The following is a 23,976-nucleotide window of genomic DNA, read 5'->3' on the forward strand; positions in this document are numbered from 1 at the left end:
ACTTTACTTTTTTAGTTACTTTTAAAGTTACTTTACTTTTAAAGTTACTTTTTTAGTTACTTTACTTTTAAAGTTACTTTTTTAGTTACTTTACTTTTTTAGTTACTTTTAAAGTTACTTTACTTTTAAAGTTACTTTTTTAGTTACTTTACTTTTAGAGTTACTTCTTTAGTTACTTTACTTTTAAAGTTACTTTTTTAGTTACTTTACTTTTAAAGTTACTTTACTTTTAAAGTTACTTTTTTAGTTACTTTACTTTTAAAGTTACTTTTTTAGTTACTTTACTTTTAAAGTTACTTTTTTAGTTACTTTATTTTTATTTGAAAAACTTTTATTCCGTATCCCTGTAGTGTTGATTCAGAGTAAGCACTGCATTAATTACAACACCTTGCACATTTGGAAAACCAAAACTACACATATCTTTAATTTCAACCAACATATAAACAGTACAGTACACTACCTTACAGGTTTGGCGAATAGAAGTCTGTGTTCAGTGCATAATGTGCATGGCATGGGAGATGCCCTCGTCAACAGGCTCGTTATTTCCGTTAGCGATGACCTCACCCTATCAACCTTGATGATTTGGAACTTCTGCGTGATATCAGCTGGGTTGGAAGGCAACCTGGACCGGCCAGAGACGAAACGGAGGAAAAGCACTCGCTCCTCATTGGTGAACTCCTCCAGGCTACCTAATGTTCATCAGGCCTTATCCCGCCTTTCTGTCCTGCTGTAAAACTGTCACCTTACTCTCCTGATATCAAAGCCTTTTTGTACTACTGCACCTGACCTGCATATAGTTTGATTTATTTTAGGTACTGAAGTTGTAAAAGTTCCTTTTAAAAGAAAATGCCTTTTGTAAATAGTAATTACTGCAATTTAAATATTTTCCTTTATTGTTTTTATATTATGCATATAAGAACATGAAAGTGTATTTTATTACAGACGTATTGTTTTTACCTTGTTTTCATCGGTCAGTTTATGTATTGGATGCTTCTGGACTTCCGTGTGTTCAGTGAATTATGTGCAAATGCAGTAAAGAAAAGAATTTAATGATGAAACCCAATTGTGTTTTTTCAGTTTGTTCTACTGGGGTTAAAGTCGAAAAACAGTCAAAAAAGTCATTCAATCAGGAGAGACTTCATTAGAATTTCACAATAATTTATTACACATTGTACAAATGTGAATAGTGCAACGTCTTTGGCGATTGGACTCCATCTTGAAGGAAGACAATCGATGTTGATGAAGGGAGTTGCTGCGGAGTTATAAACAGCATAGTATAGGATGTCGAAAAAAGTCATGAAAAAGTCAGTGTACCATGTCGAAAAGTCATAACTTTACTTAAGTTACTTTATTTTTAAAGTTGCTTTTTTAGTTACTTTACTTTTAAAGTTACTTTTTTAGTTACTTTACTTTTTTAGTTACTTCTTTAGTTACTTTACTTTTAAAGTTACTTTTTTAGTTACTTTACTTTTTTAGTTACTTTTAAAGTTACTTTACTTTTAAAGTTACTTTTTTAGTTACTTTACTTTTAAAGTTACTTTTTTAGTTACTTTACTTTTAAAGTTACTTTTTTAGTTACTTTACCTTTAAAGTTACTTTTTTAGTTACTTTACTTTTAAAGTTACTTTTTTAGTTACTTTACTTTTTTAGTTACTTCTTTAGTTACTTTACTTTTAAAGTTACTTTTTTAGTTACTTTACTTTTAAAGTTACTTTTTTAGTTACTTTACTTTTTTAGTTACTTTTAAAGTTACTTTACTTTTAAAGTTACTTTTTTAGTTACTTTACTTTTAAAGTTACTTTTTTAGTTACTTTACTTTTTTAGTTACTTTTAAAGTTACTTTACTTTTAAAGTTACTTTTTTAGTTACTTTACTTTTAGAGTTACTTCTTTAGTTACTTTACTTTTAAAGTTACTTTTTTAGTTACTTTACTTTTAAAGTTACTTTTTTAGTTACTTTACTTTTAAAGTTACTTTTTTAGTTACTTTACTTTTAAAGTTACTTTTTTAGTTACTTTACTTTTAAAGTTACTTTTTTAGTTACTTTATTTTTATTTGAAAAACTTTTATTCCGTATCCCTGTAGTGTTGATTCAGAGTAAGCACTGCATTAATTACAACACCTTGCACATTTGGAAAACCAAAACTACACATATCTTTAATTTCAACCAACATATAAACAGTACAGTACACTACCTTACAGGTTTGGCGAATAGAAGTCTGTGTTCAGTGCATAATGTGCATGGCATGGGAGATGCCCTCGTCAACAGGCTCGTTATTTCCGTTAGCGATGACCTCACCCTATCAACCTTGATGATTTGGAACTTCTGCGTCATATCAGCTGGGTTGGAAGGCAACCTGGACCGGCCAGAGACGAAACGGAGGAAAAGCACTCGCTCCTCATTGGTGAACTCCTCCAGGCTACCTAATGTTCATCAGGCCTTATCCCGCCTTTCTGTCCTGCTGTAAAACTGTCACCTTACTCTCCTGATATCAAAGCCTTTTTGTACTACTGCACCTGACCTGCATATAGTTTGATTTATTTTAGGTACTGAAGTTGTAAAAGTTCCTTTTAAAAGAAAATGCCTTTTGTAAATAGTAATTACTGCAATTTAAATATTTTCCTTTATTGTTTTTATATTATGCATATAAGAACATAAAAGTGTATTTTATTACAGACGTATTGTTTTTACCTTGTTTTCATCGGTCAGTTTATGTATTGGATGCTTCTGGACTTCCGTGTGTTCAGTGAATTATGTGCAAATGCAGTAAAGAAAAGAATTTAATGATGAAACCCAATTGTGTTTTTTCAGTTTGTTCTACTGGGGTTAAAGTCGAAAAACAGTCAAAAAAGTCATTCAATCAGGAGAGACTTCATTAGAATTTCACAATAATTTATTACACATTGTACAAATGTGAATAGTGCAACGTCTTTGGCGATTGGACTCCATCCTGAAGGAAGACAATCGATGTTGATGAAGGGAGTTGCTGCGGAGTTATAAACAGCATAGTATAGGATGTCGAAAAAAGTCATGAAAAAGTCAGTGTACCATGTCGAAAAGTCATAACTTTACTTAAGTTACTTTATTTTTAAAGTTGCTTTTTTAGTTACTTTACTTTTAAAGTTACTTTTTTAGTTACTTTACTTTTTTAGTTACTTCTTTAGTTACTTTACTTTTAAAGTTACTTTTTTAGTTACTTTACTTTTAAAGTTACTTTTTTAGTTACTTTACTTTTTTAGTTACTTTTAAAGTTACTTTACTTTTAAAGTTACTTTTTTAGTTACTTTACTTTTAAAGTTGCTTTTTTAGTTACTTTACTTTTAAAGTTACTTTTTTAGTTACTTTACTTTTAAAGTTACTTTTTTAGTTACTTTACTTTTTTAGTTACTTCTTTAGTTACTTTACTTTTAAAGTTACTTTTTTAGTTACTTTACTTTTTTAGTTACTTTTAAAGTTACTTTACTTTTAAAGTTACTTTTTTAGTTACTTTACTTTTAAAGTTACTTTTTTAGTTACTTTACTTTTAAAGTTACTTTTTTAGTTACTTTACCTTTAAAGTTACTTTTTTAGTTACTTTACTTTTAAAGTTACTTTTTTAGTTACTTTACTTTTAAAGTTACTTTTTTAGTTACTTTACTTTTTTAGTTACTTTTTTAGTTACTTTACTTTTAAAGTTACTTTTTTAGTTACTTTACTTTTAAAGTTACTTTTTTAGTTACTTTACTTTTAAAGTTACTTTTTTAGTTACTTTATTTTTATTTGAAAAACTCTTATTACGTATCCCTGTAGTGTTGATTCAGAGTAAGCACTGCATTAATTACAACACCTTGCACATTTGGAAAACCAAAACTACACATATCTTTAATTTCAACCAACATATAAACAGTACAGTACACTACCTTACAGGTTTGGCGAATAGAAGTCTGTGTTCAGTGCATAATGTGCATGGCATGGGAGATGCCCTCGTCAACAGGCTCGTTATTTCCGTTAGCGATGACCTCACCCTATCAACCTTGATGATTTGGAACTTCTGCGTGATATCAGCTGGGTTGGAAGGCAACCTGGACCGGCCAGAGACGAAACGGAGGAAAAGCACTCGCTCCTCATTGGTGAACTCCTCCAGGCTACCTAATGTTCATCAGGCCTTATCCCGCCTTTCTGTCCTGCTGTAAAACTGTCACCTTACTCTCCTGATATCAAAGCCTTTTTGTACTACTGCACCTGACCTGCATATAGTTTGATTTATTTTAGGTACTGAAGTTGTAAAAGTTCCTTTTAAAAGAAAATGCCTTTTCTAAATAGTAATTACTGCAATTTAAATATTTTCCTTTATTGTTTTTATATTATGCATATAAGAACATAAAAGTGTATTTTATTACAGACGTATTGTTTTTACCTTGTTTTCATCGGTCAGTTTATGTATTGGATGCTTCTGGACTTCCGTGTGTTCAGTGAATTATGTGCAAATGCAGTAAAGAAAAGAATTTAATGATGAAACCCAATTGTGTTTTTTCAGTTTGTTCTACAGGGGTTAAAGTCGAAAAACAGTCAAAACAGTCATTCAATCAGGAGAGACTTCATTAGAATTTCACAATAATTTATTACACATTGTACAAATGTGAATAGTGCAACGTCTTTGGCGATTGGACTCCATCCTGAAGGAAGACAATCGATGTTGATGAAGGGAGTTGCTGCGGAGTTATAAACAGCATAGTATAGGATGTCGAAAAAAGTCATGAAAAAGTCAGTGTACCATGTCGAAAAGTCATAACTTTACTTAAGTTACTTTATTTTTAAAGTTGCTTTTTTAGTTACTTTACTTTTAAAGTTACTTTTTTAGTTACTTTACTTTTAAAGTTACTTTTTTAGTTACTTTTAAAGTTACTTTACTTTTAAAGTTACTTTTTTAGTTACTTTACTTTTAAAGTTACTTTTTTAGTTACTTTACTTTTTAGTTACTTTTTTAGTTACTTTACTTTTTAGTTACTTTTAAAGTTACTTTACTTTTAAAGTTACTTTTTTAGTTACTTTACTTTTTTAGTTACTTTTTTAGTTACTTTACTTTTAAAGTTACTTTTAAAGTTACTTTACTTTTTTAGTTACTTTACTTTTTAGTTACTTTTTTAGTTACTTTACTTTTTTAGTTACTTTTTTAGTTACTTTACTTTTAAAGTTACTTTTTTAGTTACTTTACTTTTTTAGTTACTTTTAAAGTTACTTTACTTTTAAAGTCACTTTTTTAGTTACTTTACTTTTAAAGTTACTTTTTTAGTTACTTTACTTTTTAGTTACTTTTTTAGTTACTTTACTTTTTTAGTTACTTTTAAAGTTACTTTACTTTTAAAGTCACTTTAGTTACTTTACTTTTAAAGTTACTTTTTTAGTTACTTTACTTTTTAGTTACTTTTTTAGTTACTTTACTTTTTTAGTTACTTTTAAAGTTACTTTAATTTTTTAGTTATGTCGTGTGTCGTTATGACACACTGAATTGGATTTACACGATGTGGTCTATACTTGATATAGAGCAACATAATGCATGTTTGCGCGTGTTCTCTAGCGCTACATAGTGGATACAGGAACTGGTGAAATATTTGCACTACATAATTTCCAGTGTCACACAGTCCAATCATTAAAAATACGTCTACCTTGTGGGCTCGCTGTCTGATGGTCGCAGATATTTATGGCCGCTTCTGCCGGCATCCCGCCAGTACCTCCGACGTGCGGGAGGACACGAGGGCCCGTACATCGCTGCTTGCAGCTTTAATTTAATTTATTTTCCTCCAGAAGGAAGTGGTGCCCCAAAAACGATGAGCGCAACATTGAATTTATAATCACAGCTGATAGATACTATACTATGACTTCATGACGTACTGTTACGAGTTAAAATGAATAAACATTTATTTAAAGAACACAAACGAGCAGCAGCGTCGGCGTAAAGACGAGCAGAGCTGTTCAGGTGCCTTCATAGCTCCGCCCACCAGCTCATCAGCTGACGAGCAACAACCTGAACAACAGAAAGAGACAAACAGGAAACAGGAAACAGGAAGGGGTCGTCACATCCTGTGACTTCTTACTTTTGATGAAATATTGGAATTGAATAACGTGGACACAAATGACTCCAACAATAGATCCAAAGCAGCATCTGTTTGCCATATAAGGTGACGTGTTAATGTTGTAAAAGAACAAGAAAGAAATCGTGAAACACAAGATGTTCTGCTGAAAACCTTTATTTAAATTTGCTGACCGATAGAGGCGATGTGCAGTACAAACCTCAAACTCAAGTGTCTGATCACCAGTTTACTGTCAGAGGACTTCGGTGACGTTTTAATGGAAACTAAACGTTCAGGCCGTCGGTGTTTCGGAGGAATCACTTCTTAGATGCCAAATAAAAGAATTAAAATCCTTTTGACTTTTGTAAGAAACCAAAACGATGGTGAAAACAAGACACGTGGCTTAAAATCAGACGTCTGTTCCAACATGAATACTGAACATCAGAGACTCTGCGCCATGAACCAAAGGTTTGAAAGGAGCAGCACCACCAGCTTCACTTTAAGAGCTAAATGTCCGCGCCTGCATTAGCATACCATGCTACCAGCATTAGCATACCATGCTACCAGCATTTCGTTAATTTAGGGGCACCTGTTAAAACAAATACAAATAAAAAAGTTAGCACTTCTGCCCCCCATGAATAAAAGCTGCAGAGAACTAGACGGCCGGTCGGTGAACCTGCAGCACTGAGCCACCGAACCCTCTCACACTTCAGGTAACATCGCTTTCTGTTGGGATTCTCTGATTAGAAGACGTTAGCGTACGGAGCACGGTCAGTGCAGCGGTGGAGCAGTTTAACTGCCGTTGTCGGGGGAGCTGGGCCACGGCTCGGAGCTGCGCCGGCTCAGCGTCGGCCTCCACATGTTCCACGGGTTGTAGGTCCGACTCAGCTCGGGCGGAGCGGCGATGGCCGACGGCGACGACGGCGAAGGCGACAACGTCGGGGAGGCGGGACCGCCGACCAGATCGGTCAGCGTCACCGCGGAGCCGGTCGTCGGAGGGAACGGGTGAAGAGCGGAGTCGGCGCTCGTGGACCAGATGGAGCTGCCGAAGGGCGTCGTGGTGGACCAGGGGCTACGACCGTTACCCAGAAGAGACTGAAAGACACGAGACGATGAGATTTAATGTAATAACGTCACAGCGGGAAACACAGTCTACAACAGGATATGATCTAAATATGATATATTGAAGATGAAGGAGGCTCTTACTGCGGTCGGGGCCGTCGGGGAGCTGGAGGGCCACGAGTGAAGAGAGTCGCTGCTCGGCATGATGTCCCAGAGAGACGAGGGGGAGCTGAACTCAGGCCAGCTCTGCTGAGGCTCAGAGGACTTAGGGACGTTCATCCCACTGAAAACTAACACACACACACACACACACACACACAGACACACACACACACACGTTAGAACAAAGCCAACCACCACTAGTGTCCCGCTAGTTCTTCTTCGTTGGTGCACGGGTTACCTTTGGTCAGGTTGAAGGAGCTGTTGGGTCCAAAAGCAGAGAAGGAGTTTGCAGAATGGAAGTTTGGACTGCTGGCCGAGTCGATGGGGCTCCACAGTCCAGAGCTACACACACACACACACACACACACACACACACACACATTAGAACATGATGTATTGATCTCATATAAACGGTATATAAACGTTTAATAAATGGATAAAACGTTGTTTCCTCTCGTTACCTGTCCGAGCTGTCGCTCTCCACCGACGTCATGTGAGCCAGAGCCTTGTCGGGTTTACCTGGACCGGATCCACCTGAACCGGGACAGAAACCACATGAGTGTCCCACCAGAACCAGAACCAGACCTCACTGAGAGACCGGGTGTCGGGTCTCACGCTCACCTGGACTTTTATCGTAACCGGCGGCGACAGCAGCAAAGGTGGGGGTCCCGTTCGTGCCCGGTAGAGGAGTCGCTGCCGACAGTTTACTTCCTGGAGCTTTCTTCTGGTTCCCCTCACTGTCACACACAAACACACACAAACACACACACACACAAACACACAAACACACACACACACACACAAACACACAAACACACAAACACACAGGGTTCAGTCAACAGCTAGAGGACACCGTCGCTTCCTGTATTACACTAAATACCAGACTGAACCGGATCAGAAAGCGCTTGAGTTACGAGTTATTTATGGAGGTTTCTAACGGGACAAAAAACCTCCTGAAGAAATGTAGAATATCTGATGACTTGATGACACGACTGTGTCGTTCAGAGTTTAGCTCACATGACGTCCTCACGATCAACGTTGGAACACGTCGGGTCTGATATTTAATAACCTGTAAACTCTGTGGGTCGGTCTCTGGATCTGTTGCTGTGACATATTCAACCGTTATAAGTCAAATAAATGTTTAAAACATCATAATTATAATTACAGATCTGGGCGAGGCGATAATATTCAGGAACAAAAGACCAGATCAAAATCTCAAATCATGTTTTCTTCCTGAATCGACCACAAAGTAGAGAAACGTCTCCACAGAGACGTCTACAAGGATCTGGTGGTTCTGCTGAAGTGAGCGTTTCTTTATTGAACATCATCATTTGATTCTGTGGTTCGATGACGTCGGTCCAAACTTTACTCGTAAACACTATTTTTTAATAGTTTCTCGTATATTTGTGACTAATCTCTCTCTTTATGATCTTTAAACGGTTTGATACCTGTTGCTGTTGAGCACGCTGCTGTACGAGCCTCGGGACAGCAGGATGGGGGAGGTCGGGGGAGGGGAGCAGGTCTCTGCTGTAGAGGATCTCTTCAGGAAAGGGTCTGCGTTGATGGTCTGGAGGGAGATCTGCTGGAGACTGTCTGCTTCTGGAGAAGAAGAAGAACGGGAGAACATGTGACCGGTGAGTCTTTAGGAGGACCGGCGACGGGACGGCGGCTTCGCGTCTTTACTCACGGACACAGTTCTTGGACAGCGGGACGTCCCACTCTGGAGCGGCGGAGTCCTTCTCGCCGTCTGAGCTGCTGCTGTGGCCGAGCTCCGGCATCGGGCCGCTGGACAACAACTTGGCCAACAGAGACGGGCGTCCTTCCTCCAGCTTCCCATCGACTACAAAACAAACACGTCTCAGACACAGCTGGTACCGACAACATCTCATTCTCGTGCATCACTTTAAAAAAAGTTGCATTAAGTGGACAAAAATGTCTGCATCTAAAGAACAAAGTTATATTATTTATTTCTCCACTTTCACTAAGATCAGTTCCGATCATAACTACCAAATATTCATTCACTTTCTGGAGAATAACAGCAGTGATGCCTCTAGTGGACACCAGGAGAATAACATGTATTATCTCTATAATACAGTAGTGATGCCTCTAGTGGACACCAGGAGAATAACATGTATTAGCTCTATAATACAGCAGTGATGCCCCTAGTGGACACCAGGAGAATAACATGTATTATCTCTATAATACAGCATTGATGCCCCTAGTGGACACCAGGAGAATAACATGTATTATCTCTATAATACAGCATTGATGCCTCTAGTGGACACCAGGAGAATAACATGTATTATCTCTATAATACAGCAGTGATGCCTCTAGTGGACACCAGGAGAATAACATGTATTATCTCTATAATACAGCAGTGATGCCTCTAGTGGACACCAGGAGAATAACATGTATTATCTCTATAATACAGTAGTGATGCCTCTAGTGCACACCAGGAGAATAACATGTATTATCTCTATAATACAGCAGTGATGCCTCTAGTGGACACCAGGAGAATAACATGTATTAGCTCTATAATACAGCAGTGATGCCTCTAGTGGACACCAGGAGAATAACATGTATTATCTCTATAATACAGCAGTGATGCCTCTAGTGGACACCAGGAGAATAACATGTATTATCTCTATAATACAGCAGTGATGCCTCTAGTGGAGACCAGGAGAATAACATGTATTATCTCTATAATACAGCAGTGATGCCTCTAGTGGACACCAGGAGAATAACATGTATTATCTCTATAATACAGCAGTGATGCCTCTAGTGGACACCAGGAGAATAACATGTATTATCTCTATAATACAGCAGTGATGCCTCTAGTGGACACCAGGAGAATAACATGTATTATCTCTATAATACAGCAGTGATGCCTCTAGTGGACACCAGGAGAATAACATGTATTATCTCTATAATACAGCAGTGATGCCTCTAGTGGACACCAGGAGAATAACATGTATTATCTCTATAATACAGCAGTGATGCCCCTAGTGGACACCAGGAGAATAACATGTATTATCTCTATAATACAGCAGTGATGCCTCTAGTGGACACCAGGAGAATAACATGTATTATCTCTATAATACAGCAGTGATGCCTCTAGTGGACACCAGGAGAATAACATGTATTATCTCTATAATACAGCAGTGATGCCCCTAGTGGACACCAGGAGAATAACATGTATTATCTCTATAATACAGCAGTGATGCCTCTAGTGGACACCAGGAGAATAACATGTATTATCTCTATAATACAGCAGTGATGCCTCTAGTGGACACCAGGAGAATAACATGTATTATCTCTATATAGATAAACGTGAGAAAATGACAATCTGGTTGAAAAACAGTAAAAAGTTCAGTTTAGAAGTCAGAATTCCAGCTTTAAAGTCTGATATAATAGAATAATTGATTTTATGCTGTAATGGGATCAAACACTGTGGTTTTAATGGGACATTCTTTGTCTGTAAGGGTCTGAATGTCTGTATTTTGGCTACACAGTTTATTATAGACTTATTATCGGAGCAGACAAAATGATCTTGACATTACAGAGTGAAAGATGGTGATGAGGGCTAAAGACACTCACATCTCTGTTTCTGCAGCGGTCTGGTCTTCGGGATGCTGCCCAGAGGATGCAGAGCTTTGGATGTGAAGCTCTTGCGTTGTTTGTTCTCCAGCGGCGTGACATACGGCAGCTCCAGAGAACTGACAACAACAAAGATTAGTCATGAAAAATAAAACAGAAGACGATGTGATCACATGTGATGACGTCATAGACTCACCTGGACTTCTCTGCCGGGTTCTCTTTCTTTGTGGGTCCTTGTTTCTTGGTTTTGGGCTTGATGAGGAAATCTGAAGTTTCTTCTTTTACTTTAGCTGTCGTTACTGTCCGGCCTTTCTTTTTCACAGGTTCCTGAAAGAACATGTTCAATAACAGCACCATCAATATGATGTCACTTCCAGTCAATGCTGGTATAAAAAATACAATGAATCACAAAAAAGTAATTCATCGGTTCTTTTTATTTAGTGAGATAAAAATAAAAGAATCCACATTTCTTTATTATTCTTGCATATGAACGAATATTCTGTCTTGAGCAGCAACACGTGAAGTTCTAAAATCTTTAAAATATATTCTCAGCTCATCAATGATCTCAGTGATCAAACTCCGTATGACATCACTACCCTATGACATCACTACTGTTGTTCTGCTTGTTGGTCTCATGTTGTGGTGAACTTGCTCGTGAGGGTTTTATTGTGTCTGAGACGAGAGTTCTCAGCATCTACTGGAGTAGAACTGGACTCGTCTGCTGCGAGAGTGCGGTAGACGTGATATCTGACCTACAGCTGAAGAGCTCACTCTGTACCTCTTTGACGTTGGTCTCCACGTCGGGATTGGACGTCTCCGTGGTGGTGGAGGAGCTGTCGTCGTTGTCGGCCATGTTGTCTTTCAGCTCGTCTCCCTGAGTCGTCTTTACTGACGGTTTCTTCTCCTTCTCTTCCTTCTTCTTCTGGGCTTTTGTTTTGCCCCGCAGCTTCCCTTTGGATTCAAACACTGGAGAAACAACAACACCATCAAACACACACACAGGCTCAAAGACCTGAACTGGACCTGGTCTCTGGTGACATGAACAGATGCGGGTACCTTTGTTTTGCATCGTCTGAGCGCTCTGTTCCTGGAGAGTCTCGCCGCTCAGAGGGTCTGGCCGGTCCAGGTCGTTGTCCATGGCTCCGATCAGGTTGGCGTACTCCGCCTCCTCGGGGCTGAGGCCTCTGTGAGGCGACGACGTCGACATCCCGGCTAAACTTTGACTCTGGAGCTCCGGCTGTTTGGTGCTCCGAGCCTTCCGGTTGGTCAGCTGGCAGGCCGAGGAGGCGGGAGGAGGAGCTTCTGGGCCCGAGGTCGTGCTTCCTTTGGTCGGCAGTGAGGAAGCGGTTTGCATAGCCGGGCGGCCGAAGGTGATCCTGGACCTCTTGTCTTGGCCGTCGGAGTCGGAGAAGGTGCGGCCGTTTCCCTGTCGGCCTCCGATCCGAGCCGCTCCGTTACTGGAGGCGTACGCTCCTCTGGAGTTCTGAGGAGGGTCGCCGTAATCACTCAACCTGACGGGACAAAGAAAAGGTGTCACATGACACTTCACGAGCTGCCTCTCCGGTCACATGATGTGGATCCCTTCACATCATGAGTCTACTGCTCAACACAGGAGCTGCTGCTCTGCTGCTGCCTACATCTGTTGGTGTTGTTGAGACTTTAGTGTTTCAAAGAGTTCAGATTCACTAAAGTCTCAACAACTCAAAGTCACCAACAGATGTTAGCAGCAGCAGAGCAGCAGCTCCTGTGTTGTGAGGTAGAATCAGTGTCTCAGTGAATGAGTCTGGTGTCTTTGTAGAGATCATAGAGAACAGCTTCAGTTCCCTCAGAAAGGTCTGTCTGACAGCAAGGTGAAGAGGTGAACACATTCTAAATACAGCGTTCACTCACACTGATAGACATTCTGTTAGGAGTCTAACATACGTCCACAGCAGAACCTCAGAACATCACAACGTTCCCTCCGATACATCTGTTCACTCATGACGTCGTGAAGTTTAATCAAACTGTCTGAGATGCAGCTCAGCCTTTCCCCTCGTGTTCCACTTACTTTGATTCACTGTGAATCTGCACTATTTCCCTGAGATTGAACGGCCTCCCGGTCTCCATGGAGGAGCTGGATTCCACAGACACGCGTCTCTTGAAGGGCTCCCAGATGCTCTGAGCCTCCAGGTACGCCGTGGCGATCACCAGCAGGAACATGGAGCTGAGGAGACGTTCACAACGACAGACCGTCGGTCGGGTTGCAGCACTAACAGAATCTATGACGGCGTTGTGTTTGAGGCGCTCACCTCATGATGAGAGACACGATGACGTAGAGCTCCAGCTCCCAGCTCGGTCTGGGCAGAGTCTCTGCGCAGGAGGCCAGCATGTGGTACGGCAGCGAGGCGTTCAGGACAAACACGAACTCTGAGCCTCCGCACGTCACCAGCTTCAGCTCCCGGATCACTCGAGACGAGGTGAAGTCGGGTGTAAACCTGAAGGGTTGAAGTTTAAACGATGATGTAATATGAAACCTGGCTGACCTACAGGTGGTCTGTGGATCAGTGCCTCAAAGAACTTTGCATGATTTGCCAGAATGAATAGTTCTTTATGTGACATCTTTGCATGTTCATGTTGTGTATTTGTCACAGTGTAACACGAAGGGCCGACATCGTTCTATCCAACATTAAGAACACTTTGAAACATGTTGGATTCATAGATTATATTGTTTTCCAATTTTTATAAAAGAAATGATCAAAGAAATGCAACTTGTATTTTCCTCTTTTTGAATGATTGATGTCATAGCTGTGTTCTAGTCCTCTGCTTCTATAGATGAAGGTCTGTAGACCACAGAGGAACGTGTGAGCGGAGAGGACTCACAGTATGATGAGGTCTTTTGACGCGTTGGGCTTCAGTGCAAACTCTTGACAGTTGAGGACTTTGAATCCGTATCCTTCACACACTTGTCCGTTGATCTCGGCCGACCGGACGGTGATGGTGAGCAGACCCGTGTTCTCCACTCTGAACGTCCTCTTCAGGGTGAAGTTTGGCTCTTTGACTTTGACCTCTGAGAGAAAGTGAAGAAATAATAACGGAATAAATCAAAGTGTGTTAACCTGCTGTGGGAAATATTAATGCAGCTGAGTTAGTATAGACTCGATGTGTTACAGCGTTTATACGCATGTTATTAAAGGAGCTCTGGCTGAACGTGAGCAATGACTCACATGAGACAATAGATCACCATGTTCTTAGAGAATATCAGAGTTTTATTCTCGTAAATGTAGAACTGTAATCTTACGGTTATTTAAAGTTTTCTTAGATTAACCCCCCCCCCCCCCATTGAAGTGACTCTGGGGGAACGAGAGGAAGCACGACGTCGTTTATCATAGAAGACGAGTCCAAACAGACAGACTGATGACATCACTCCCAGAACGTCCCCAGGGAGGCACAGCGGTTAAATCACATATAATATGAGTATATGAGTATATATATATATATATATATATATATATATATGGTCTGAGCTCACTCTCGGTGCAGTCCTTCAGCAGCGCCTCAGTCATCTTGAACCTCAGAGAGCTGCCGTGTCCCGGAGGCTTCCCGGCTACCTTCAGGCTCTCCGTCGTTCCTCGACCGTGGAGGAAGATGGTGTCGATCACCGTCAGGTTGTTCCTGAACACGTTCATGGAGGAAGAGGGTCAAACTTTCAACGCAGAGATATCAGCGACACACATCCACAGAAGGGTTTAAATATGCAAATCAGCACATTTTCATACATAGAACATCAATGTGAACGTTGGATAAAGTTCAAAGTGATCGTTTCATGTTGTTGACATGTTTGAGTCCTTAAAAGTTTTCACTCCAGTCAGACAACACTGTTATCTCCATGTTCTATTAATACACGTATAGATGAGTGTGTGTGTGTGTGAGTGAACCTTCAGCTCACAGAGAGGAGTGAACGTGTGAGGTTTGGTGTATTAAGAGCTGCTGAAGATTCATCATCAGAGTCTGAGAACAAACTCATTGAGAGAAAACGTCCTTTAAAGAGACGTTTAGTTCATTCCAGACGTTTAGAGACTCTACAGGTGAATAAAACATGAACTCATAGATTCACCATGAAGCTTCACCACTTCATCACTCACACTGAGAGGAGGAGTTACTGAGTTACACGTTCACTGACATGTGATGTTTAAATATGCAAATGAGGCATTATGTGATGGTGACTGTTGGTGAATTATGAGAAACAAACAGACAAAGTGTTAAATAAATGTTTTATTTCCTCTACTCTGAAAGAAGAAGCGTTATGGAGGAAAAATAGAAAATAATCTGTAAATTGACCAGAAGAACGTTTTAGTGGCTTTGTGCTTTGTCCCGTTACCTGACGATGAGGAGGGAGGAGACGCTGTGGTTGCTGGAGGGCGTGAACCTCACGCTGAAGGCCTTCACCTCTCCGGGCAGCAGGAGGAGGTTGTACACGAAAGGTCTGGTGGATCCCTCTACGAAGCCCGAGCTGCTCTTCATCACCGACGTCTGCCAAAACAAACACAGACGCCCGTTAGCGCCCGTTAGCTCCTACGTGCTGCGGACGATTCTCTGGAAGTCCAGCGTCACTCACGTGATTCCTGTGGACCTGGAACTCTAAGGTGCTCGTGTCGATGTTGATGTTGGACAGATTTCCTAACGGCAGCCTGGACAGAGAAAACCAGAGAAGACCACAGAGAGAGGAAGATGAGGGGATGAACATCTACACATCTACATGTGTAACATCTTCTATCTTTACTCTCACAAGAGCAGCCCAACTGTTTGACGACATGTTGTGATGTTGTCTTAATCAGTTGCATGTTTTAATGCAAAATGAGTTTAATGTAGAACATCAGAGCTGAAGATTTGATTATTGTAGTTTCATGTAGTCTTGATACATTAACATTATAAATGAATGGAGTAACGGACTGTAGCTGATCCGTGATCCTCCTCACAGTTCAGTTCTCATGTGAACCTCCATGATTAATCAGTTTAAACGTTAACCATCAGAGTATAAATAAAGTTTTATCGTTAACCATCAGAGTGTAAATAAAGTTTATCGTTAACCATCAGAGTGTAAATAAAGTTTATCGTTAACCATCAGAGTGTAAATAAAGTTTTATCGTTAACCATCAGAGTGTAAATAAAGTTTATCGTTAACCATCAGAGTGTAAATAAAGTTTTATCGTTAACCATCAGAGTGTAAATAAAGTTTATCGTTAACCATCAGAGTGTAAATAAAGTTTATCGTTAACCATCAGAGTGTAAATAAAGTTTATCGTTAACCATCAGAGTGTAAATAAAGTTTATTGTTAACCATCAGAGTGTAAATAAAGTTTTATCGTTAACCATCAGAGTGTAAATAAAGTTTATCGTTAACCATCAGAGTGTAAATAAAGTTTATCGTTAACCATCAGAGTGTAAATAAAGTTTATCGTTAACCATCACAGTGTAAATAAAGTTTATTGTTAACCATCAGAGTGTAAATAAATTTTTATCGTTAACCATCAGAGTGTAAATAAAGTTTATCGTTAACCATCAGAGTGTAAATAAAGTTTATCGTTAACCATCAGAGTGTAAATAAAGTTTATCGTTAACCATCACAGTGTAAATAAAGTTTATCGTTAACCATCAGAGTGTAAATAAAGTTTAACGTTAACCATCAGAGTGTAAATAAAGTTTATCGTTAACCATCAGAGTGTAAATAAAGTTTATCGTTAACCATCAGAGTATTAATAAAGTTTATTGTTAACCATCAGAGTGTAAATAAAGTTTATCGTTAACCATCACAGTGTAAATAAAGTTTTATCGTTAACCATCAGAGTGTAAATAAAGTTTATCGTTAACCATCAGAGTGTAAATAAAGTTTATCGTTAACCATCAGAGTGTAAATAAAGTTTATCGTTAACCATCAGAGTATTAATAAAGTTTATTGTTAACCATCAGAGTGTAAATAAAGTTTCACTGACTCAGTAGAACTTGTTTCTAGTCTCTGATCTCTGATCATGTTTCATTGTAAACAACCAATCAGAGGAGAGCTAGTAACGTTAGCAGCACCGCTAACGGCTAACCAACGAGGTTCATTCAGTGACATCATGATGCCTTCAGGCTCTGCTCAGTGAACATGAGTACTGGCTGAAGCTACATCATAACGTCATCAAACGTAACTGTGAAACATGCTGAGTGTCACGTTGAACACTACAGAGGCTGGTGGGAATATAACGTGTGTGGAGATGTTCCCACCTGTCCGCCAGCTTCCCAGAGAACACCGAGGGGTTGGGTAACAGGGCCAAAGGGAGGACCTGGACGTAGACCAGGACGTCGGCGGGGTTCTGCAGGATCACCTCCTCTTCCTGCAGAGACACAGACAGACGTCAGTAAAGACATTCCCTGCATTGTGTGGCAGCAGCAGAGGTCTGGAGGGTTCTACTCACGGAGGAGCCGTTGGTGTTGGTCAGAGGAAACAGGATCCTCTGGGAGGAGTTGACCAGTGAGGGCCAGCTCAGGTGAGCCGTGATTTTAGCTTGAACGTTCTTCTGGAGGTCCGTGTTGACCTCGAAGACGGCTTCGATGCTTCAGTGAGAACAGAAGAAAACATCTTGTGACAACGGGAACTCATTTACCAAGAAGAAATGTGAGAACCGGAGATAACCGGAGCCCAAAGATCTCTGGAGCCAAGCTCCTGGTGGACTGACTTGTGGCCCGATCGCTCCTTGAGCTCCTTCCACCTCCGGAGGAGCTTCTGGTGGAGGTCGACGTCGGCGTCCCAGATGTCCTCCTGTAAGGCCAGACCGTGAGGTTTGGACTCGGCTGTGAAGAGGACGAGAGTTTTGTTTTATTTGGACTCTCGGGAGGTGGACGAGATGTATACGAAGGTGCACCAGGGCCATTGTAGGGAAAAACCTTCAGAAATAAATTACATTAAATCGGAATTTACGACATTAAAGTCGGAAATTAACAAGAAAAACCCTCAAATATTCTCTGAGATTAAAGTCATACATTTGCAAAAAGGACGAGCTCCGAGTGATGAGACAGTTATATAACATGAATAAATAATAATAAAGTGTGATCTTTGCACTGTGCGACGGTGTGATGTGGCTCCTTATAGATATACTGTATAGATCTATATACTGTATATCTATATACTGTATAGATCTATATACTGTATAGATCTATATACTGTATATCTATATACTGTATATCTATATACTGTATATCTATATACTGCATATCTATATACTGTATATATCTATATACTGTATAGATCTATAGACTGTATAGATCTATAGACTGTATAGATCTATAGACTGTATAGATCTATATACTGTATAGATCTATATACTGTATATCTATATACTGTATATATCTATATACTGTATATCTATATACTGTATATCTATATACTGTATAGATCTATATACTGTATATCTATATACTGTATAGATCTATATACTGTATATCTATATACTGTATAGATCTATATACTGTATAGATCTATAGACTGTATAGATCTATATACTGTATAGATCTATATACTGTATAGATCTATAGACTGTATATCTATATACTGTATAGATCTATATACTGTATAGATCTATATACTGTATATCTATATACTGTATAGATCTATAGACTGTATAGATCTATATACTGTATAGATCTATAGACTGTATAGATCTATATACTGTATATCTATATACTGTATATCTATATACTGTATATATCTATATACTGTATATCTATATACTGTATATCTATATACTGTATATCTATATACTGTATATCTATATACTGTATAGATCTATATACTGTATATCTATATTTATTTAGGACTTTCTCAAATGTATGACGTTACAATCTTAGAGAATATCAAAGTTTTCTTCATGTGAATTAAAAACAGTTCTTAAAGTGTATTATTATAACCCCGTCGCCTTCATATTTACTATTATGGGATGTTCCCACAATGACCCTCGTACGCCGCCGTAGATGTAAATGTCACTCAAACAACTTACACTTAAGCACAAAGGGCAGCCCCACATAACAGTGATCACCACACTGCAAGCTGGCGTCAAAATAAATATTTGCCACCTGAAACAGATGAAGGAGAGAAAGAGAAGAATCAGTGTGTGTGTGTGTGTGTGTGTGTGTGTGTGTGTGTGTGTGTGTGTGTGTGTGTGTGTGAGGACGCTGAAGGCTCGTGCGCTCACTGAGGCTCTACCTTGGATTTGCGTCGAGGCTCCAGCTCGTCTCTGTTGCTGCGGAGCCGCTTGTAGTAGAAGCGAATGTCTTCAGTCAGAGAGCGGATCTGCTGCAGACGCACCTTCTGAGTGAAGGAGCTCTGGATGCTGAAGCTCTGGTGGACGACTTTACCCTGAGGGTCAAAGGTCACTGATGAAGACGTGTTCTTAAAGGAATATCAGCTTCACACATGCTGGTGCTACTCACTGGGAATGAAGACGGCAGAACGATGTGCTTGGGAGAGCTGTTCAACGTTCCCACGGCGATGAGCGCTCTCACCGGGAGGGTTAATATCTGAGGAGACAGAGCGTCACCGTGAGGCCGAAGGCTCCGCCTCTTAAAAACACACCGCGGGCCGACTCCACCTACCTCGTAGTCTGTGGTGATGTGCACGGCTCCGTCGTACGTTCCCTCCAGCGCTTTGGCCACGAGAGTCACTCTGAAGGCCGCGTAGTAGCCCGACGCCAAGATGACCTTTGAGACAAACACACGGAGCACTCGTCTGCTTTAATGCAAAACCACCAGCAGGCTGAAGAATATCAGAGATAACAAGGTGTCAACTGCTGCTGATGTTCATTTAGTACATGATGGTCCATTCACAGTCAAACAGACCATAAAGCAGGGGAGGCTTTAGGGGCGGGGCTACAGTGATTGACAGGCGGTCTGTGTCTTTCACTGCGTGTTGAACCGTCAAACTAAAGGGCGACTACGTCCACTTCTCATAGACAGGCTGTGGTAATGACAGATATATATATTAATAATAATAATAATATTAATAGCACAGCCTTAAAGCTTCACAGCAGGAGTTGATGGTGTTGTGATTAAATAATCTCGTTCTTGTTCAAAGTCAAACCTGTGAATCTAACGAGATGGTATTCAGATCAACAGCCTGGAGAAGAACGAGCTTCTGTTTGAGAATTCAACACTGTGTCAGTGTGAGAAGAGAAGTACGAGAAACAGGAAGAGTGTGTGTGTGTGTGTGTGGTCGTAGTACTTGTACTAATGAGGTTTGTGGTTTCTCTAAGTGATCAGGACTCGGTGGAGGTCTTACGGTCTTCTGCGGGGAGGTCGAGGTGTTCTGCAGCTCTCGTAGGCGACTCAGCGCCGCGGTGGAGTTTCCTTTCTCCGTCCTCAGCAGCTCCATCGACAAACTGTCTCCCGTCACCAGCCAGGACTTGATCTCCAGCTGGAGGACACAAAGCCGTGAGATGAAGAACGCAGCGATGAACAACGAGAGCACGTCGGCACGAAGGCCAGAGACACGAGTCAGCACATTTAAAAGACCATGAAGAACGAAACGCACGAGAGCAGAGGTCTTCAACAGGGGGTCGTGACCCCGAGGGGGTCCACGGAGGTGCTGCAGGGGGTCCACAACATGTGTCCGTTACTGTAACAGTTCAGTGTTGTGTGAAGGTAACAGGTGTGTGTGTGTGTGTGTGTGTGTGTGTGGGGCAGTGGCAGTCTGTTTGAAGAGCTCGTATGATTATCGATGAACAGACGATGTTGATGTTGGCATCAGCTGAAGGTGTTTCTAGAGGTCAGTGACACGGCCCCCCCCCCCCCTCACTGCACCTCCACATGTTCAACAACATGAACACATGAACCTGTGTTTGAACAGCTTAGTGCTGAACGCACAATAAAGAGCTGTGTGTATACACGGCACCAGGCCCAGTTTAATATAAAACACCATCTTATACAACATATAGGCCTGAGAAGCCCCCTGCTGTAGTGTTCAATGGATGAGAAACAGGAAGCGGTTTGATGTGCACGGTCGTGGTCTCACCTCTATAGGATTACTGTTGACCACCACGAACGTGATGCTGCTGGTGTCTGTTGCACTGCGAACCCCGAAGTCCAGGAGGTTCTCCTTCAGACTGGGAGGCAGGACCAGAGGCTGAGACAGGAGGCAGAGGATCAATACTGTGTGGTAGTAGCAGCTTTACTGCTTCCTCCACCCTCTTTGTTCAGTAAGTGAGTCATCTACCTATGAAGAGTATTTTTATATACATACATACACATCTATAGATCTATCTCTGACCTCTAAGAAGCCGGTGTAGGCTCGGACCGGCAGGTGGAACTTGGATGCGTTGGTGATGAGCAGGATGTTGCCGTCGATGTGGATGGAGGGTCGGACCGGCCTGAAGAGGAGCGAGAAGATGTAGCGCGACTCATGAGGAGGGATGAGGATGGGAGCGCTGAGGTTCTGCACCTAAAAACAGAGAAGAAGAGACGTCACACCTCTCTCTCTCTCTCTCTCTCTCTCTCTCTCTCTCTCTCTCTCTCTCTCTCTCTCTCTCTCTCTCTCTCTCTCTCTCTCTCTCTCTCTCTCTCTCTCTCTCTCTCTCTCTCTCTCTCTCTCTCTCTCTCTCTCTCTCTCTCTCTCTCTCTCTCTCTCTCTCTCTCTCTCTCTCTCTCTCTCTCTCTCTCTCACATTGAACATGGTTTTGGCCTCCTCTGGTAGAGACACGTTGTGTATCCGGATGGCGAAGCTGAAGGCGTTAGTGAGGAAGATGGGTCTGTCCACGGGGTCCACAGGACTGTCCCTGATGTGGAACAGCGTGGCCGTGTGGTCAAAGCCCAGGTATCTGCCAGAGGACAGGGACACGTTTAGAGACCTGAACCTTTCCTCACGCATGAAGCCACCGGCTGTCTCAACAACTCACCCGTCTAGAACCTCGGCCTGGTAAGGGATTTCAAGCTTGGAGTAACTCTTTTCTTTCGCTTTCACCGTTATCTTACCAGAGAACTGATACGGTCTCCTCGCCTTTGAGGCTGCAACGACAAAAACACGAACACAGATCAAAAACAACAGATAAGCAAACTGCAAAGAAGGAGACGTGGCCTCAGAGAGGAAGTTGTGCAACGTTCTAAAACACAACACTGCAGTTTAAGAACACGATGGAAACGTGTTGAACAATGTCCACAAACAGTCACTCTGTGCTACATGTGATGATTCATGAATATGTTACTGTGAGGAGAATAAACCCGACACATTGAAATGGAATAGTTCTTAAAGAGGAAGTTGAACTTCTCATGCAGAAGACTCTTTGAGTCTTTAGAGGAAACTGAGGTCAAGCCGTTCAGAGTTTCCTGGTTAAGAGCCGAGCTTCAGAGGAAACGATTTAAATAAACTAACCGTCAAACTGATCGGTCTGAAGAGAACTTCTTCACAATCTACTCACTTCATCAACACACATGAAACGCCTCAAACCAGCAAAAAGACTTTTGTTGAATTGAGGAAGTTTTATGGAGTTTTGTTGTTTCTGTGCAGCTTTTCTGATGTAATAGTTTTAAATGAGCATCAAAATAGAATTCATCTTGAAGATGATGTTCTGAATCTCATCTCAGAGTCGGGATGCGGTCGCTTCATGAATGGGGTGGACAAAATAATAGAAACACCTCAAGAATTCAAAGATAATCACCAGGGCAACGCTAAAACCTTCATCGCGTCAAATATGAAAAATAAAACACAACTTACCATCAAAACTAATACTTGCTACTTTGGTGTATCGGCTCTCTCCGGCTTTCAGCGTGACGGCTTTAAAGTCTACGGTGACGGCTTCGTTTGACGGAGTCGTCCGTACACTCTGAGGAGCAGAAGAACAGTGAAGAACGAAGGTTATTAACACCCAGAGACACGCTCACAGGGTTCTAAAGAGGATGAAGGTTATTAACACCCAGAGACACGCTCACAGGGTTCTAAAGAGGATGAAGGTTATTAACACCCAGAGACACGCTCACAGGGTTCTAAAGAGGATGAAGGTTATTAACACCCAGAGACACGCTCACAGGGTTCTAAAGAGAGGATGAAGGTTATTAACACCAAGAGACATGCTCACAGGGTTCTAAAGAGGATGAAGGTTATTAACACCCAGAGACACGCTCACAGGGTTCTAAAGAGAATGAAGGTTATTAACACCAAGAGACATGCTCACAGGGTTCTAAAGAGAATGAAGGTTATTAACACCCAGAGACACGCTCACAGGGTTCTAAAGAGGATGAAGGTTATTAACACCCAGAGACACGCTCACAGGGTTCTAAAGAGGATGAAGGTTAACACCCAGAGACACGCTCACAGGGTTCTAAAGAGGACGAAGGTTATTAACACCCAGAGACACGCTCACAGGGTTCTAAAGAGGATGAAGGTTATTAACACCCAGAGACACGCTCACAGGGTTCTAAAGAGGATGAAGGTTATTAACACCAAGAGACATGCTCACAGGGTTCTAAAGAGGATGAAGGTTATTAACACCAAGAGACACGCTCACAGGGTTCTAAAGAGAATGAAGGTTATTAACACCCAGAGACATGCTCACAGGGTTCTAAAGAGAATGAAGGTTATTAACACCCAGAGACATGCTCACAGGGTTCTAAAGAGAATGAAGGTTATTAACACCCAGAGACACACTCACAGGGTTCTAAAGAGAATGAAGGTTATTAACACCCAGAGACACACTCACAGGGTTCTAAAGAGGATGAAGGTTATTAACACCCAGAGACACGCTCACAGGGTTCTAAAGAGAATGAAGGTTATTAACACCCAGAGACATGCTCACAGGGTTCTAAAGAGAATGAAGGTTATTAACACCCAGAGACATGCTCACAGGGTTCTAAAGAGAATGAAGGTTATTAACACCCAGAGACACACTCACAGGGTTCTAAAGAGAATGAAGGTTATTAACACCCAGAGACACACTCACAGGGTTCTAAAGAGAGGATGAAGGTTAACACCAAGAGACACGCTCACAGGGTTCTAAAGAGAGGATGAAGGTTAACACCAAGAGACACGCTCACAGGGTTCTAAAGAAGATGAAGGTTAACACCAAGAGACACGCTCACAGGGTTCTAAAGAAGATGAAGGTTAACA

The 23,976-nt window shown here is 41.0% G+C and overlaps 1 protein-coding gene across 1 annotated transcript in view; it reads right to left on the reverse strand.

Annotated features, from left to right (window-relative positions):
• Positions 1-6,211: 6,211 nt before the first annotated feature.
• Positions 6,212-23,976, reverse strand: part of tmem131 (transmembrane protein 131) — a 38,100-nt gene continuing 20,335 nt past the window's right edge. The window contains exons 12-41 of the mRNA XM_079158153.1: positions 22,588-22,696; positions 21,773-21,881; positions 21,541-21,694; positions 21,148-21,318; positions 20,893-21,003; positions 20,161-20,295; positions 19,479-19,583; positions 19,317-19,403; positions 19,090-19,242; positions 18,884-18,959; positions 17,567-17,681; positions 17,306-17,444; positions 17,115-17,224; positions 15,466-15,538; positions 15,229-15,380; positions 14,380-14,522; positions 13,731-13,917; positions 13,160-13,345; positions 12,919-13,074; positions 11,928-12,382; positions 11,650-11,837; positions 11,068-11,198; positions 10,872-10,990; positions 8,962-9,114; positions 8,723-8,873; positions 7,896-8,011; positions 7,736-7,808; positions 7,513-7,616; positions 7,257-7,402; positions 6,212-7,145 (exon numbers count right to left, since the gene is read on the reverse strand). Of these exons, the coding sequence (XP_079014279.1) occupies positions 6,843-7,145; positions 7,257-7,402; positions 7,513-7,616; positions 7,736-7,808; positions 7,896-8,011; positions 8,723-8,873; positions 8,962-9,114; positions 10,872-10,990; positions 11,068-11,198; positions 11,650-11,837; positions 11,928-12,382; positions 12,919-13,074; positions 13,160-13,345; positions 13,731-13,917; positions 14,380-14,522; positions 15,229-15,380; positions 15,466-15,538; positions 17,115-17,224; positions 17,306-17,444; positions 17,567-17,681; positions 18,884-18,959; positions 19,090-19,242; positions 19,317-19,403; positions 19,479-19,583; positions 20,161-20,295; positions 20,893-21,003; positions 21,148-21,318; positions 21,541-21,694; positions 21,773-21,881; positions 22,588-22,696 (4,410 nt within the window). The 3' untranslated portion in view covers positions 6,212-6,842. The remainder of the gene's footprint in view (positions 7,146-7,256; positions 7,403-7,512; positions 7,617-7,735; positions 7,809-7,895; positions 8,012-8,722; positions 8,874-8,961; positions 9,115-10,871; positions 10,991-11,067; positions 11,199-11,649; positions 11,838-11,927; positions 12,383-12,918; positions 13,075-13,159; positions 13,346-13,730; positions 13,918-14,379; positions 14,523-15,228; positions 15,381-15,465; positions 15,539-17,114; positions 17,225-17,305; positions 17,445-17,566; positions 17,682-18,883; positions 18,960-19,089; positions 19,243-19,316; positions 19,404-19,478; positions 19,584-20,160; positions 20,296-20,892; positions 21,004-21,147; positions 21,319-21,540; positions 21,695-21,772; positions 21,882-22,587; positions 22,697-23,976) is intronic.

Source organism: Pholis gunnellus (assembly GCF_910591455.1).
Source record: "Pholis gunnellus genome assembly, chromosome: 4".
Classification (NCBI taxonomy): domain Eukaryota; kingdom Metazoa; phylum Chordata; class Actinopteri; order Perciformes; family Pholidae; genus Pholis; species Pholis gunnellus.